Source organism: Littorina saxatilis, linkage group LG4, assembly GCF_037325665.1.
Source record: "Littorina saxatilis isolate snail1 linkage group LG4, US_GU_Lsax_2.0, whole genome shotgun sequence".
Taxonomy (NCBI): Eukaryota; Metazoa; Mollusca; class Gastropoda; order Littorinimorpha; family Littorinidae; genus Littorina; species Littorina saxatilis.
The window spans coordinates 15,861,986-15,881,191 of record NC_090248.1 but is presented as its reverse complement, the minus strand read 5'-3'; the positions used below and the strand labels follow the sequence as shown (position 1 = coordinate 15,881,191).

Genomic DNA, 19,206 nt, shown 5'->3' with positions numbered 1-19,206 from the left:
GTAAACCATTTAGACGACCTCCGGAGCACGTCTAAATTTAGTCGCCAGTTTCGGTGGTACAAGCGTGTAGTCGCCACCCGTGCATACCGTGTATCTCGCGGTTGGCGGCACACGCTGTTTGCACGCCGCCTAAACGTTTAGACGTCACTCATGCATAACTCCCCTAGGGACTTAAATTGGGGGTCTTTAAAGGGGGGTTCGTTCCACTGTACTTTGTGTGTTTTGTTGTGACATCTGGTCCTCTTCATGCTGGGCTTTGGCTGACTAAGATTGTGATCCAATAATATTGGGCTGACCTTGGGAATGGGATCATGTATTGATCCTGCTCCAATGTGCTTCAAGGACAGATTTTAAGAAAAGGCCTAGCCTCAAGTTTTAATCCTTGTAAAATAAAGTTCAGTTCAGTTCAGAGGCAAAGGACACAACGAAATTTGTAGAGCTCTGAACACTTTTGGCACGAAAACCGGAGGTGTTATGTTGAAAGGTGCTCTTCAATCAATCAATCAATGACGCTTATATCGCGCATATTCCGTGGGTACAGTTCTAGGCGCTCTGCAGTGATGCCGTGTGAGATGAAATTTTATACGGCCAGTAATTGCAGCCATTTCGGCGCATATTTACCTTTCACGGCCTATTATTCCAAGTCACACGGGTATAGGTAGACAATTATTAACTGTGCCTAAGCAATTTTGCCAGGAAAGACCCTTTTGTCAATCGTGGGATCTTTAACGTGCACACCCAATGTAGTGTACACGGGGGGAGGGTTCGGACACCGAAGAGAGTCTGCACACAAAGTTGACTCTGAAATAAATTTCCGCCGAACCTGGGATCGAACTCACGCTGACAGCGGCCAACTGAATACAAATCCAGCGCGCTACCAACTGAGCTATATCCCCGCCACGGTGTGTCAACTGAACCGGCTATATCGTTCGTACATCGGATGTTTCCGTTCGTACAGTGTCATTTTTCATGATTAAAAATTCATGATTACACATGTGGGTCAAACGTGGCAGTATTGCATGATTTTCCAACATTTTCTTGTTTTTCGCGCTCTGTAATCAAAACTGACCCCTGATTTGTACATGAGCACCAAAAACATTGCCTGTTACGATATTTTGCTTGAACAGAAATTTATAGAAACTTATTGCTTTTTGTACAATCACTTGTTTTTTGAAAACATGTAGATTCCGTTCGTATGCACCAAAACAATTGCCAGTTATGACATTTTGCTTAAACAGAAGTTTCTAAAAACCCATGACTTTTGTACAATCACTTGTTTTTTGAAAATATGCAGATTCCGTTCGTATGTCATGATTCAGTTCGTACGAAATAACATGTTTCCGTTCGTACGAAAAGCATTTCCGTTCATACACATTCGTTAGATCAGGCAGAAACAGGCCCCCACTACAAGTTATGTGTGTTCCAATGGTCGTCATATAGCACAGAGTACGCCTACGAGTGATATTGGACCTATGTGAACCATGCCTGATCTAACGAATGTGTACGAACGGAAACGTTTTTCATACGAACGGAAACATGTTATTTTGTACGAACTGAATCATGGCGTAGGAAAGGAATCTGCATATTTTCAAAAAACAAGTGGTTGTACAAAAGCCATAGAGAAACTTCTGTTCAAGCGAAATGTCATAACTGGCAATGGTTTTGGTGCTCATGTGAAAATCAGGAGTCAGTTTTGATTACATAGCGAGAAGAACAAGAAAATGTTCAAAAATCATGCAATGCTACCACGTTTGACCTGCGTGTGTAATTATGATGTCGACTAGCACCTTGGTATTTATTGTACACTTTAGCCCAACCAATTTGGTAATTAATTTTTATTTTTGCAATATTATAAAAGTGCGTTGCCCACACGATTTACCGCAATTTTCGTCCTCAACCAAGTGCCGAAAATGACGCTGTACGAACGGAAACATCCGGTGTATAAACGATATAGCCAGAATCAGTTGACACACCGTGTTATCCTGTGTAAAAGGGTGAACATGGATCTGTGGTGGAGATTGATTACATAATAAGAAATGTTCCTTTAAACACATGCAAAAATCAACAGCCTTGCTGCTTCAGTGGGAATTTTGTGCTGATTTAAATTTGCAGTAGAGACGAGAAGATTCTTGGCTAGCCTCGGGAGACCGAGGGATGGCCGAGACTTGTCCGGCTGAACATAGCACTCCACAATGATGCCACAAACAGCATATGACGCAGTGAAAGACCGTTACGTTAAAGGGCAGCTGTTGGGTTGTGGCTCTCAAAATCTGTTCATCAGAATGAGTTCTCATGTAACTGAAACTATACTTAAAAGTTACTTGGTGATTTTAACAGCTTGACAACACAAGTCCGAAGATTTTAGACATGCTACAATGTCTTTAATCGAAGAAAGTTTGCATTCTTGGCTGAGTCAATGCAGCCCACTCGAAAATTACTTCCCTTGGACGCGTGATGTCAGCCGAGGAATGAACGGCGCTCTCTTTATACCGTGTAGTGAGCGCAATCGGGTTGTCTAGTCAAGCCCTAAGCATACTTCACGGGTAGGTGAAGAGAAACTTAGGATGCGGTGTCTTCTCCCAGGCCAAAATTTCGCAGTAAAAAACGGAGTTTATAAAGTGTCTTCCACTTGAACCCTGTTTTTGTTCAACTTATTGGCATATAATGTCACGCGTCGAGGGACACAAACACACACACACACACACACAAACACACTCACACACATGCACCCACAAACACACCCACACACACACACACACACCACACACACACACATGTAATCACACACATACACACACACACACACACACACACACACACACACTCACATATACGTACGTGTTATCACACACACACACATACGTGTTATCACACACACACACACACACACACACACACGATAACCATCACAATCACAGTTTGACAAATTCATCTTTGATTTTTTTGCGGCCGAACCCCCCTCCCCCATTTTCCACACTAGATCCACTGTTTCATCTTTGTCTTTGTCTCTCTTCCCTTTATCTTATCTCGTCTACCTACTTGAGTGAGTAACTGAAGAGGTATTGTCATTATCTCTTTCCTAGATTTTCCCACCGACAGAGTTGGTTTTTGTCTTGAATTCAGTACCTCACACGTACACGGTAATTGGCGTGACACCTCAAGCGGACCTTCTTCAGTGTAAAGTGTCTGCTGACCAGGGACACGAGGGTCTGTGGTTGAGCAACTTTATGGTTTAACCGGGTGGACTGGGGGAGTAGCAACAGCATGTGAACCACTTTAGAAATAACTTGTGAAGGTTGCAGTTGGTCAGATCAAAGAAGAGAAGATGGGAACATGGGTCCTGAGAAGATACCACCACCCTAAAACTTTACTTTGTGCAAGAATCAATCACGCGTACAGCATTACAGATGCCCAGCTGTACTCTGCATTGTACTGTAAACTTCGCAGCGGCCTTATCGGGTTCCTCGGATGACGTCACTGCCAGGCTAACACTGCGGCGTCTCTTCTTGTGCTGACAGAGTTGTCGGTCGCGGATTTTGAGTCGTTTCGGCCTGCCAACTGCTTCGTTTTCTTGCTGATTGTGAGAACTAGCAGAAAGTTTCACTCATTTTCATGGTTTCAAACTAATGATAAAAGTATCTTCTTCTGGACCAAACCAACAGTCTTTAGTTGAATCAACTCGGAAAACTCTTAAACGCGTGATTGCACATGACTCCGCGCATTTTTGAGGCCAGGCAACCCGACAGCTGCCCTTTAAGTACATAGACGACACAGTAAGGAGACGTTATACAAGTTTGGCCAGCCCAGACTGCCAGTGTCTTCGATAGGTCTTAGGGTATCTGTTTTTCGCTGCTTTTAAGGATTCTTTTCAAGTTTGCTTTTTCAAAAGTACTCTAGGACACAACTCGAGAGGCAACAAACATATTCCGCAATTCCTGTCTAAATCAGAGCAGCCATGTCGGAGCCTTTTGTTATTAAACCCACACACAGAAACCAGATTTATAGATTAGGTAATGAAAGGGGAATTGTATGAGCATTAACTCTTCTGCTGCATACTCACATGAAATGTTTTTATTCTCAAAGGCTTTATTCTAGGTTGTTCTTACAATCATATAGATATAGTGTGTGCTGTGTTACCCATCATCTTCATTCTTCATTTTCATGTCTTGAAAAGTGTTGTTGTGAGCTCCTGATTGTGACAGACAAGTGCTCTAAAACATTAATACTGACAAAAAGTAGTTATGCTGTGTTTAATTGTTTTTCAGCTGTATTTTTTTATGTTATTGACAGATGGGGGATCAAGCATGAACAACAGCAAGCTTGGGGAAGGTGCCTGCTGCAGAGAGAGATTCTTTCAAGGCTTCAGAGAATGTCAGGATGAGACCTTGCGCTACTTTGTGGAGGGAGAGGGCATGGTAGCATCAGATCCCTTCTGTGTACGTGTCATGGAACATCTGACTGCAGTTTCACCACTCTTTGTTCAGCCATGTAAGTTAATGCAAATTGTTCTATACATTGTTTCTTTTGTATGTTTTGCTTTTTGTGTGTGTTGTTGTTGTTGCTGCAACATTTAGTTTCTGGTGCTATATTGTAAACTAGATGAATACCCGGCTTTGCCGGGTGGATCGCGAGACAGAGTATGCAGCGTGGCGGTTTGCCGGCTTAGAGCACGTGTTGAACATTTTCATCGACCAGTTTGTGCCCGGGGTCCACCTGAATATGCCCACCAAATTTGATGCAGATCCGTCGAGAACTTTGGCAGTGCATCGCGAACAGACAGACACACACAGAGATACACACACAGACAGTAGTCGTACCTACCATCTACTGTAGAGCTTATTAATGGTTGCAATGAATATTTACGATGGGAGGGGTAGTATTAGTGGCAATATTTTGAAGATGGGAGGGATTTTGTACACGAATTGCAATACTTAGATGTAGTACCTGTGCAGAAAAGCGCTGGTCGTTGTGTGGCGGAAGTGAAAGAAGTGAAGAAGTAGAGCCGGGGAAAAAAGTGTTTAGTTTCGTAATTCGTATCGCGAAACAGAGTATTCACCACGGTTTACCGTGCCGCGCGTAGAGCACGTGTTGAAAATTTTCATCGACCAGTTTGAATGACTCGCAAGAGAGTACAATGCATCGACCAGTTTGAATGACTCGCAAGAGAGTACAATGCATCGACCAGTTTGAATGACTCGCAAGAGAGTACAATGCATCGACCAGTTTGAATGACTCGCAAGAGAGTACAATGCGGTGGTGGTTGAAAGAGAAAAGAGCACAGTGTTGAAAGTGATTTGATCTTTTTTAAGACAGACACAGAAACACCGGCAAAGCTCCTGACTATTAATGTTGCAATGAATATTTACGATGGGAGGGGTAGTATTAGTGGCAATATTTTGAAGTTGGGAGGGATTTTGTACACGAATTGCAATACTTAGATCTGAACCAACATTGAAAACTCGGCAGGTTTCAAGTAGAAGGGAAGCTACTGCTGCTTCAGCAACCTAACGTCGTTGAATTGCGTAGATTGTTTTCCCTTGGCACAGAAGCCGTATCCGCGGTTTACCGCGCCGCGCTTAGAGCACGTGTTGAAAATTTTCATTGACCAGATTGTGTCCGGGGTCTACCTGAATATGCCCACCAAATTTGAAGCAGATCCATCGAGAACTTTGGCCGTGCATCACGAACACACACACACACACACACACAAGCCGTATATATATATAGATAGACTAGAGGAATACCCAGCTTCACCGGGTGAATCGCGAGACAGAGACAGACAGCGTGGCGGTTTGCCGTCTTAGAGCACGTGTGAACATTTTCATCCACCAGTTTGTGCCCACTCAAAGGAAGGCAAGAACATACAGACAGACAAAAGTCGCCAGACCCCATCACAAACAGAACTCTACAATCCACAGGTGTTGCCTCCACACAGACACACACACACAGACACACACAGGCACACACACACACACACAGACACAGAAGCCGTATATATCTATCTATATATACAAATATATAGAGATAGATGACAGTGGATTTTTCGATAAATAGATTCGACCTTTGCACTTTTACAGTGAGGACAACTTACGGGTACATGCAAGGAAAGCCCACAACTTCTAAGGCGAACAACTCTGCTGCAGAGTCTGCTGTGAAGGGCGACGGTAGTCTCCCTGTCACACTCGACCCCCTTTGAATGAACTTTGTCCCCAAAGTTCCGAACCATGGACCCGCCAAGGTTAGGTCCCTCCCAGGTTGGTGGAATGGGAACAGCACGAAAATGATTCAGTGGCCATAATGCCATTCCTGAACATATCATGTCGAGTCCCATCCCTGTCGACGACGTAAAATGTAACCGAGTGCTGAAACACCACAATCACCTTTGAAGGCGAAGCCCTCTCAAACGGGATTGAGAATTTTAGAGCTTATTTCTAAGCCCTATATTAACTGTTATGGCTTCTCAAAGGCCAGAACATACAGACAGACAAAAGCCGCCAGACCCCATCACAAACAGAACTCTACAATCCACAGGTGTTGCCTCCACACACACACACACACACAGAGCGCCTAGAACTGTACCCACGGAATATGCGCGGTATAAGCCTCATTGATTGATATATCTATAAATAGAGATAGATGACAGTGTATTTTTCGCGTGGCTATAAATTGATTCGACCTTTGCACTTTTACAGTGAGGACAACTTACGGGTGCAAGGAAAGCGTTCTGGACAGTGCAGTGACATTCTAAAAATAGTAACGTAGTAACGGGAATATGGATTGACGCCACACGAAGGAAGGGAGATAAACGCAAAACACTGGAGAAGATAAGGAAGAGTTAGCGGGAATGGATTTGGGAAGATGAACAGAAAAACCAAAATCGGTTCAGCGCTGTGCGCTGAGAGCACGTGTTGAAAATTCTCATCGACCAGGTTGTGTCCGGGGTCTACCTGAATATGCCCACCAAATTTGAAGCAGATCCATCGAGAACTTTGGCTTGGCATAGCGAACACACACACACACACACACACACACACACACACACACACACACACACACACACACACACACACACACACACACACACAGACAGACACAAGTCGTATATATATATAGATATCTGTATTGTTGACACCTGTCTTCTGGTTTTAGAAAGAGAGAGAACTGAACTGACTTTACTTACTTACTTAGGCCATTATGAACCCCCGGGGGAGCATAGGCCATCGACGACAATTCTCCATCCGACACGGTAGAACTGAACTGAAGTGAACTTTATTTTTCAAGAATAAAGATTTAAGGCTGAGCCTTTTCTTAAAATCTGTCCTTGAGACGCACAAAAACACAAAAACATAAACACTTAAAAGAGCAAAATTAAAATACAGACACTAATTATATACACACGCTTCAAGTGATGATGATGATGATGATGATGATGATGATGATGATTTGCCCCCCCCCAAAAAATCACTCCTGACGCTTCTTTCTGAAATGTGTAATAGCAAATCAAATATCGTCGGCATCTGTCGGTCCCGAAGGGGCCATAGAACTAAGCCTGAAAAAGTCATTTGGCACTGGAACAGCGCCTGTTGTGGCTGTGCAGCCCGATGCGAGAGTGGCAGTCTCTGCCGCAGCGACCACACTTGTGAACAGTATCTGATGTTGTTACTTTGCTGTTCTTTTCTTTGGTTTTGAGCCTTTGTGCTTCCGAGGCTAGGTTGAGCTTCTCTTCCCCCTTGGCTAGACTTCTCTTCAGTTCCTGCCTCCAGCGGGCTCGATCATTGGTGTCCATGTCGAGGGCCTTCATGTCTCTTTTGCAGACATCTCTGTAGCGGAGTTGGGGGCGTCCCTGTGCTCTCTTGCCTGATGCCAGCTCACCGTACAGTAGATCTTTGGGGATCCTGCCGTCTTCCATTCTGCGTACGTGACCAAGCCAAAGTCGGCTTTGCCGGAGCAGTGTGTGCATGCTGGGCATGATAGCACGTTCCAGGACCTCGTTGTTGGTTACCCGGTCTGACCACTTGATTCCTAGGATCCGCCGTAGGTTGCGCATGTGGAATGTGTTCAGCCTCCTTTCCTGCCTTGAGTAAAGGGTCCACGACTCGCTGCCGTATAGAAGGGCACTGACGACACATGCTCGATAGACAGCCATCTTCGTTTTCACTGTCAATTTTGTATTTTCCCAAACCCGTTTTGAGAGCCTGGCGAATGTTGAGGCTGCACGGCCAATTCTCCTGTTGATTTCAGAGTCCATGCCAAGATCGTCAGTCACTGATGAGCCAAGGTATGTGAATTCATTCACGACATCCAGCTGATAGTTGTTGATGGTGATGATTGGTGGGCATTCAGTGTCCTGGCCTACGATGTTGTTTTTTCCAGGCTGATGGTCAATCCGAAATCCTGACAGGCTCCTGAGAAGTTGTCCATGAGGCGCTGAAGGTGCTCCTCCTTGTGGGTTGTCAAGGCAGCGTCGTCTGCAAATAGCATGTCTCTGATGAGGGTCTTCCGAATCTTGGTCTTTGCCTTAAGGCGTGACAGGCTGAAGAGTTTGCCATCTGACCTGGTATGGAGGTAGATTCCGTCGGTTGAAGTTCTGAATGCGTGTTTCAGCATGACTGCAAAGTATATGCCGAAGAGGGTGGGGGCAAGCACGCATCCCTGCTTGACTCCGCTCTTGACCTCGAAGGGAGCGGATGACGTGCCGTCAAACTGCACGACGCCCTTCATGTCTGTGTGGAATGACTGGATCATGCTTAGCAGCCTATGCGGACTCCCAATCCTTTCTAAGACTTTGAAGAGTCCATCCCGGCTCACTAGGTCAAAGGCCTTGGTCAAGTCTATGAAGGCAATATATAGTGGCTGCCTTTGTTCTCTGCACTTCTCCTGTAGCTGTCGTAGGGAGAAAATCATGTCGATAGTGGATCGTTCTGACCTGAAGCCACACTGAGACTCTGGATAAACCCTGTCGGCAAGCCTCTGTAGTCTGTTTAGGACCACGCGCGCAAACAATTTCCCTACGATGCTGAGCAAAAAGATCCCCCTGTAGTTGTTGCAGTCGCTGCAGGCCCCCCGCGGGTTAGGGGGAGTCCCATATTGGTTGGGACGAGAAAGAATTTACCCGATGCTCCCCAGCATGTCGTAAGAGGCGACTGACGGATTCTGTTTCTCCTTTTACCCTTGTTAAGTGTTTCTTGTATAGAATATAGTCAATGTTTGTAAAGATTTTAGTCAAGCAGTATGTAAGAAATGTTAAGTCCTTTGTACTGGAAACTTGCATTCTCCCAGTAAGGTAATATATTGTACTACGTTGCAAGCCCCTGGAGCAAATTTTTGATTAGTGCTTTTGTGAACAAGAAACAATTGACAAGTGGCTCTATCCCATCTCCCCCCTTCCCTCCGTCGCGATATAACCTTGAATGGTTGAAAACGACGTTAAACACCAAATAAAGAAAGAAAGAAAGAAAGTCGCTGCGGTCTCCCTTGTTTTTGTACAGGGTGACGATGTTACTGTCTCGCATGTCGTGGGGAACTTCACCTTCCTCCCAGCAGTGAACCAGCAGCTCATGCAGGTGGCCCAGGGCTGGGCCCTTCGCTCACTTAACAATCTCTGGGGGAATCCCGTCCAGTCCTGGTGCCTTGCCTGTAGGCAGACTGTCTATGGCTTTGCTGAGCTCCTCCAAACTTGGCGTCTCATCTAGCTCTGTCATGACGGGTAATCGTTTCACAGCTTCCAGCGCAGCTTCTGAGATGGAGTTCTCCCTACCGTACAGTTCAGAGTAATGCTCCACCCATCTCTACATTTGTTTGCTTTTGTCTGTGATGACTTCTCCAGTGGTTGACTTCAGTTTCTAAAGGTTGTCACAGCCGGGGGTGGTAGCGGGGATAAGCTCCCACTAACAGGTAAAAGCACCCAATGGCATGCGTCTCAGATAGCCTCTGACAATCAAAGCAAATCAAATATACCAACAGAACAAAAGATGCCCCAGCACTGATCCCTGAGGCACTCCACATTTCACAGCTACTTCAGTTAAACTTTGCAGTTAAAAGAAATAGACTCAGTCCTGCCCATTACATATGATTCCAAAAGGGTACACACTTAATCATTTCTCACATACAACTGTAATGGTCTACAAGGTCACTTTTTTTTTAAATCAAGAGGGGGAAAATACGAAAATACAATCAGTACGCTCGGTGGGAAGAAAATAAGACGATAAAAACTCCTAGACTACTTTTCTTCACAAACGCATCCCGAAGCTGATCCAGTATTTTGACTCACCACTTTTGCAGCTCTTGTGGCATGTCACATGACACGTAGTCTTGATTTAACCCAGTTTTAGTGATAAACATGTTACTAGCGCCATTTTGAATTTCGTAAGAAGTGACCAGATGAGAGTAAGTCACCAGGACAAAACGAAAGTCTCCGCCATTTACGGTATACCGTCGTGCCGAAACAACCATACAGCAGTCGCTTGCTTCAACCAGAGGCCAAGAAGAAATCTGTCAGTGCACAGGAATTTCACCTGAAGCATGCGTCCCAACCAGCATGGCATCGAATGGTGGCAAGACCTACGAGTACTCAACTGCAAATCCTGTCAGATGGGTCAAAAATATGCATGTGTGTTCACTCATACGCATATGCGACACTACCCAAACCTGTAGGGAGTTCAACTGTTTATTTCTCTAAGCATTTCTGACATAGATAACATGAGTCTGGCAGTTCCAAGATGGCAACCGGTCACCTCATCACGTGACGTTGCTTTCGCGCCAACAACATGATTGGTAGATATATTTAGCAGTAAAGAAATGACATCATTTTTAAACAAAATACGCACAATGAACGTGAAATGCCCAAGAAAAGCGTAGCCGGTGTAACGCTTTCAGCTTCCTTCCGGCGTTCAGCTTTCTGATTTGATATATACTCAAGACTGAAATGTTGTATTCTTGTCAAAATAAAGAAGTATACTTATTCAAGGAAGAAAAGCATGTCAGTTTCTTGCAAGTGAAGAAAATTGGTGGTGAAATACAATAGATTTCACCCCAAAATTTGATTTCTTTGAAAATGTGCATCGAGTGGTTACATCCCTTGAAAGAGAAGGGAAGGAATTTTAGGATGAAGCAAATTTCTAAGTTTAAATTTTAAAAAAAATTGGTTAAACGAATTAGACCCCATGAATGTAGAGTACCTAATCTCGATCATCAGTACTATGGAACTTTCAGTGTGGGGTTTATACAAGATCAACGAGGCCAAATCAGAAAGCTAAATGCCGGGAGAAAGCTAAACGCATTACACTGGCACGAAAAGCATCAAAGACGAAATAAATACCTGAGGAACAGTGGGTAGTTTCTGCTACAGCTATGTCTACAGAGCTGATTTTGAAAATGAACTTGCTCTTTGGCACAGCTGCAGATGTGACTTTTCACAGACAGTTAGAGGTGCGTTTCCAGACTAGAACATTGGGCACAAGTATCAGTGTTCCCGCTATTCAGCTATGATCAAACAGATGTTCAATGACACAAGTAGGCAAGTTTACCTCCATAGTTACGATATTCTTGGTATTCTGGCAGTTATGAAAATAATGAATATTAAAATTGTCCGTATTTTTCTGAAAGTACACACACATGCACAGCAGAGTTTCACACACCCAAAGTGTCATAATAGATTTTCATTCCTGTGTATTAACTGGTAATTTTAGTGATTAAAAATAACTTTATAACTCTGCATTTGGAAATGTTGAACAATGATTACAGCTCTTGTCATTAAACATTGAAAAAAGCATTTTTTTTAAATGTATCGGTAAACTTATTTAGCTGTGCAACGGACGCATGTGAAGCATGTTTGATTCATCGATGTTCAAATGTTGTGTGGAGTACACATTTTTCTGAAAATACGCCAAGTTTTTTTGAGAATATTCCAAGTGCAAAACAGGGGTTCCCAGGTCTGCTAAACACTGTCTTTTTCATAGAGAGGTAAAGTTCTACTCCATAGCAGACGACAGGATGCGTGCGCATCTCGCTGTGGTGCAAATTCTTTAATAAAACATTTCTCCAAATATATACCTAACTTCTATCCATCAAAGTCCCATTTATCTTTGATTTAGGCATAAAGTTACTTATTTCGATGGAAAAATAAAGGTCGTAGCTTTAATTTGATGTACTGTTTGTTAGGATTGCTTATGTAGTTTTTGATCTAAGTGATCGTAAAGGTAGGGCCTAAAAAACACATATTCTGTGTATCCAGCCGTATTGAGGCCGTTTTTCCTCCCTGCCGGACCTGCTTTTGTTGCGGTCCGCGCACTGGCTATAAGTACAGGGCAACAGGGCTTTTCATCATTCACTAATTAGTAGCTGAACACGCCACTGCATTTGTTTCTCCTTTCACTCCGGGTTTTGCCTTCCGGCCTCTGTGCTTATACTTGTACTGTCTTCTTGTGCAAAGAATAAAAAATTGAACACAAGAGGCTTGGGCTTGAGCTTCTCTTTCCTTACCTTCCACTCTCCACTACATCAAGTACACCGGGTGTATGCCTCAGAGGACCTAGGGTGTGTTCCAAATAGATAAGTCACAACACTCTCTATGGCTGTCAGAGAAGCTAGAATGGAAACTATTTTGGAGGAAAAAGATTGGCTACAGCGCAGCCTTGGGAAGTAATAAAGTAAGATAATTACAGCCAGGGGAGATAACACCCACTGCAGATAGTAAGCAGAGTGCCCGGGGAGACACATTGCACATAAAAATGAAAGATAGATGAGTATTTTTTATGCTTGCCAAAACCTTATTAGTTGCGCCTTGCATAGATGAGTATTTTTTATGCTTGCCAAACCTTATTAGTTGCGCCTTGCCATTTGGGTTCTGTGTCCCTTTATTTTCTAGCTTTTTTCTTAAACCTGAATGTCCTCATTTGACCCATTTTCCTAAATGTGTGTGTGTGTGCAGGGGCGGACGAGGGGGGGGGGGTTCTGGGGTTTCCGGAAACCCCCCCTCCCCCAGCCAAAAAATAAAAATATTTTTGGGGTATTAATCAGTGACAAAATCTGCTGCCTGAAACTGGTAATGATCATCCTCAAAATGCACCAGATTGCACCATTTTGCATCCTTTTTTTCAAAATTTTCTGGGGGGGCATGCCCCCGGACCCCCCTAGCAAGCTAGGCGCTTTGCGCCTTCACACCCATATCTTCACAATATACTTTTGGAAACCCCCCCCCATAAAATGAACTGATCCGCCCCTGGGGACTGGGTGGCCGAGTGGTAACACACTTGCGCTCGGAATCGAGAGGTTGCGTGTTCGACTCTGGGTCAGGCCACTATTTTCTCCCCCCTTTCCTAACCTAGGTGGTGGGTTCAAGTGCTAGTCTTTCGGATGAGACGAAAAACCGAGGTCCCTTCGTGTACACTACATTGGGGTGTGCACGTTAAAGATCCCACGATTGACAAAAGGGTCTTTCCTGGCAAAATTGTATAGGCATAGATAAAAAATTTCCACCAAAATACCCGTGTGACTTGGAATAATAGGCCGTGAAAAGTAGGATATGCGCCGAAATGGCTGCGATCTGCTGGCCGATGTGAATGCGTGATGTATTGTGTAAAAAAATTCCATGTCACACCGCATAAATAAATCCCTGCGCCTTGAATAAAAATTGAAAAAATAAAATAAATCCCTGCGCTTAGAACTGTACCCACGGAATACGCGCGATATAAGCCTCATGTTGATTGATTGATTGAGTGTGTGTGTGTGTGTGTGTTTGTGAGAGAGAATTAGAGAGAGAGAAAAGCAGATGCACTGACAGTGACAAAGGAGCTTACATAGAGGAGCCGAATTAATATAAAAACACAAAAAGAAACAAATGCAAGACCGCTAAAGGAATGAACCTTTAGGATTGAATTTTTGAGTTCCATACAGATCCTGAACAAAATCCTTGTTGAAATTTGCTTGACATTTTGGGTGTGAACAAACCTATGCTCAAATTAACTGGCTTGCTATATGGCTCACTCACTTTATCAAACTGATCCCTCTTACGTGATTGCTGATTAGGTGTCATCCTTATTGAAACTTGACATTTTGAGTGTGAACAAACCCATGCTCAAATTAACTGGCTCGCTATAGCTCACTCTTTATATCTAACTGATCCCTCTTACATGTTTGCTGATTAGGTGTCTGACAGCTAAAAGGTTTCTGTCTACCATACACATGCAGATCTAAAATCAAACTGAGGAGCCTAGCTGGCCAAAAACCTGTTGACAAAGACAGGTTCACTGACTTGTTGCAGCAAAACATGCCAATAGTGAACCTAGTTTGCTTAAAATGGATCGATTTATTTTGACTATATTTTTGGTTAAAGTCAAACACATATTAAATACATTATTTGTACTTTAACTGAGATTGAGACAGCCATTGTTCTCTGAGAGGTGAGCAATGGCTGTCAAGATCTGTATCAAATGTCATATTTTAGTCACAAATACAAATAACATTTATGTATGGATCCATTTTAGTTAGAATTCCGTTTATTTTTTACGATTGTACACAAACAAACATGCACTCTTCTGTGGCCTAAGTCTTATTGGTTTAAACAAATGTTCACTAATAGCTTGCGGATCATGAAAAATGCGAACTTAATGAGTATTGTCATGACCACAAACTGAGGTCAGCACATGCTCATTCCTACAGTGACAGGATGGACCTGTTCCTACAAAACATTGATGAATAGGTCTCGTAAGTCTCAATGACCAGGTATGTCTATCTCTTGCGTACGGTATATGTTTTGTGTACATTTTGCATTTGCTGTCATGTTTCCCAGTATAACTTTGTTGTTTGTTGTTTCAGATGCACAGGCTGACGAAAAACCAGAGGCTCAAACAGATCTGGAAGTACAACAGATGGCAGGGTCTTCTTCCTTCAGAAGCTCATCTCCTATGACTGGTCTCAGTAGCCAGGACTCTATTCTGCCACTTCCTCCAATAACTGGAGGACTGATGGTTCCTGCCAGCCCAATAAGAGACAAACATTTGCGTAACCTGCTCACAAGGCACGCTCTACAGCAGCTTGAAGCTGAAAGAGAAGCAGCAGCTCCTCAAAACAAAGCAGCCAGCTGTAGCGCCAGTGAAACAAGCCTTATTTCTCTGCCTCTCGCCACTACTGCTTCAGTTCTGCTCACTTCTCCTTTACCTGGTGGTACTGCCAACTCTGTCAGCGTTGACTCTGCGTTATCTTGTGGCTTGAAAAACTCAGATGGTAGTGTAAACGAGGGCGTTAGCAGTGGGTATGTGTCAGATATGTCAGCAATGGATCATTTGTCTAATGGAACTGGACCCGGTGATATGATGCTCAGTACAAAAGACAGCAGTGTTGTTAACATTTACAAATTCAAACATAACATCACGAAACGATTTTCACAGGAAGGCAAAGTTATTTCACAGCGGTATGATGGCGGATCATCCAGTACAAGCTCAAGAGAAGCAGATGAGGACCGTCATCACCATGGCACAGTTAAATACAGGTCAATGAAAAACAAGTGTCGTCATGCCTCCAGCTCAGACTCGGGTCCATATCCTACATCAGAACTGAGTGGTGCAACAAGCACCAGTTCTCACGACAGTGCAGAAGGCAGCCATGATAGAAATAAATGTAGGAAGCTGTCTTCTAGGTCTCAAGGTAGCGGTGATCGTGGTGTCAAGATGGAGTGTTGCCCACGATCCTCTGTGCCACTACCAGGTTTCATGCTGCATCCAAGTGGAACACACTACTTACCCATGTCAGTTTGTCACAATGTCGTCCCTGACATGTTTGACACAGGCCTGGAAGCTGGAGTTGGGCCGCCTGTGTTTCACCCCATCAGCATCCCGGTCCATTTCAGGGGCCCTGTCATCTCTGTGCCCGGATCCAGTGTTTCCACTGTATCAGCCTCATGTAGAGCAGAAAAGAACATTGACTGTGTCTCCTACAAAGACTCTAAAGTAGGTAAAAAAGGACTACAATAATCTCTCTAAGCACAGAGAACTGAAAAGGAGAAGATTAAAGGTTAGGAGTAACTTGACATTATTCATAATCGAATGAAAAAATCCTTTGATCTACTGGTGTCCTTGAAAGGAGGCAACTTAACTCACTTTTTCTTTCAGGAAGAATTCTTTACATGGGTGGTTTTATCAGATGAGGATGATACGAACATAAAACAGTCACATGAAGCATGGCCTTGACTGATTCACTGTGAAAGTTGAGCATGTGATAGCATGGTTAAAATAAACTGCAAGTGTACCAGCGTGTCTAACATATGAAATCTGACAATTAGAACTTTAATTGAATGTCTAATTTTCAATCTTACTGCTACATCAGACTATCATGTGTTAGACTTGAAGGTTTATAATTATGTAAGTACCCCCCGTGGGTTAGGGGGAAGAATTTACCCGATGCTCCCCAGCATGTCGTAAGAGGCGACTAACGGATTCTGTTTCTCCTTTTACCCTTGTTAAGTGTTTCTTGTATAGAATATAGTCAATTTTTGTAAAGATTTTAGTCAAGCAGTATGTAAGAAATGTTAAGTCCTTTGTACTGGAAACTTGCATTTTCCCAGTAAGGTAATATATTGTACTACGTTGCAAGCTCCTGGAGCAAATTTTTGATTAGTGCTTTTGTGAACAAGAAACAATTGACAAGTGGCTCTATCCCATCTCCCCCCCTTTCCCCGTCGCGATATAACCTTCATGGTTGAAAACGACGTTAAACACCAAATAAAGAAAGAAATTATTTAAGTTTGTGAACCCCATTCAAAGGAGTTTGGGAGTTACATCGTGTGAAACTGGCTTGTCAGTTAGTGGTGTTTTTTTTTTTAACTGACACTGAGGTAGTGTTATCTGGCATCACTTTTATTACTGGCTGAGATCTCTTATCCTTATACGACAAAGCCTGGGATCTCACGGTCATTCAGCACTTCGAGACCAATGCGATGAGGCCTATAGCAATTTATTAGGGTCCACTTGTAAATACATGTATGTCTTAGACAACCCCCTGCGGGTTAGGGGGAAGAATTTACCCGATGCTCCCCAGCATGTCGTAAGAGGCGACTAACGGATTCTGTTTCTCTTTTTACCCTTGTTAAGTGTTTCTTGTATAGAATATAGTCAATGTTTGTAAAGATTTTAGTCAAGCAGTATGTAAGAAATGTTAAGTCCTTTGTGCTGGAAACTTGCATTCTCCCAGTAAGGTAATATATTGTACTACGTTGCAAGCCCCCGGAGCAATTTTTTGATTAGTGCTTTTGTGAACAAGAAACAATTGACAAGTGGCTCTATCCCATCTTCCCCCCTTCCCTCTGTCGCGATATAACCTTGAATGGTTGAAAACAACGTTAAACACCAAATAAAGAAAAAGTCAATTTTTGTAAAGATTTTAGTCAAGCAGTATGTAAGAAATGTTAAGTCCTTTGTACTGGAAACTTGCATTCTCCCAGTAAGGTAATATATTGCAAGCCCCTGGAGCAAATTTTTGATTAGTGCTTTTGTGAACAAGAAACAATTGACAAGTGGCTCTATCCCATCTTCCCCCTTTCCCCGTCGCGATATAACCTTCGTGGTTGAAAAGGACGTTAAACACCAAATAAAGAAAGAAAGAGAAAGGCGCCACAATCGCACTAATTTTTTGGTGAATGTTTATTTGCCTTAGCTTCAGTGGCGGTCTTCTGGTTATGTAGTGCACTATGTTGGTTTTTGCTCTAAAGACCGATAGGTCAGTGATCTTGTGAATGGTCTGCACAGTATGTTACTAAAGGATCCATACATTAACCTTTCTTGTTTATATGCCATAACTAAGCAAAAGCTCAATTAAGAAATTAAGTAGAAGTGCAATGCCTTTGGCACAGTTGTCAACCATCCGAGAACACTGCATACCCCCAGCGAAGAACAAATCATCCATCCCTTCATCTCACTCGCATACCCCAAGTCACACATACACACGCACAGACACACACACACATGGAGCGCACACACACACACACACACTTTACCTTTCAGACAGGGAAAAGAGGCTGAGAGAGAGAGAGAGTGCACTCATAAAACGATGCTGAGAAAACAGCATCAAAAGTTGTCAAAATGGTGTCAAATGTATGTTAATAAAAAAAATACTTTGAAAATGATGATTTTGTTGCATGGAAGAGGTTGACGATAATAAAATCACATCGCACAATTATTCTATGGTATTCAAAGTACATTCTAACCTGCCTCTTGAGAAGGACAACTTTTCCAAAACGACCACCTCAAAGGGTCACCAACTGGCTTTTTACATTTAGTCAAGTTTTGACTAAATGTTTTAACATAGAGGGGGGAATCGAGATGAGGGTCGTGGTGTGTGTGTGTGTGTGTGTGTGTGTGTGTAGAGTGATTCAGAGTAAACTACTGGACCGATCTGTATGAAATTTTTCATGAGAGTTCCTGGGTATGATATCCCAGACGTTTTTTTCATGTTTTCGAAAAATGTCTTTAATGACGTCATATTCGGCATTTTGTAAAAGTTGAGGCGGCACTGTCACACCCTCATTTTTCAATAAAATTGATTGAAATTTTGGCAAAGCAATTTTCGACGAAGGCCGGACTTTGGTATTGCATTTCAGCTTGGAGGCTTAATATTTAATTAATGACTTTGGTCATTAAAAATCTGAAAATTGTAATTAACATTATTTTTTTATAAAACGATCCAAAATTAAGTTTATCATATTCTTCATCATTTTCTGATTCCAAAAACATATAATTATGTTATATTCGGATTAAAAACAAGCTCTGAAAATTAACAATATAAAAATTATGATTAAAATTAAATTTCCGAAATCGATTTAAAAGCAATTTCATCTTATTCCTTGTCCGTTCCTGATTCCAAAAACATATAGATATATGTTTGGATTAAAAACACGTTCAGAGAGTTAAAAAGAATAGAGATATAGAAAAGCGGGCTATCCTCCTCAGCGCAACCGCTACCGCGCTTTTCTGTATTGTTAATTTCACTGCCTTTGCCACGAGCGGTGGACAGACGATGCTACGAGTGTACGGTCTTGCGGAAAAAATGCAATGCGTTCAGTTTCATTCTGTGAGTTCGACTGAGCTTGACTAAATGTTGTATTTTCGCCTTACGCGACTTGTTATCTTTATAATTCACCTTTCCATAATGACCATCACTTGTATAGAAAGACCACAAAAAAGAACCCCAAAACTACGTTTTTGGACCAAATTTCCT

At 42.8% G+C, this 19,206-nt stretch overlaps 1 protein-coding gene across 1 annotated transcript in view; it reads left to right on the top strand.

Annotated features, from left to right (window-relative positions):
- LOC138964077 (transcription factor cwo-like) overlaps window positions 1-19,022 on the top strand; it is a 29,651-nt gene extending 10,629 nt beyond the window's left edge. The window contains exons 5-6 of the mRNA XM_070335967.1: window positions 4,291-4,488; window positions 14,815-19,022. Of these exons, the coding sequence (XP_070192068.1) occupies window positions 4,291-4,488; window positions 14,815-15,968 (1,352 nt within the window). The 3' untranslated portion in view covers window positions 15,969-19,022. The remainder of the gene's footprint in view (window positions 1-4,290; window positions 4,489-14,814) is intronic.
- The last annotated feature ends 184 nt before the right edge of the window (window positions 19,023-19,206 follow it).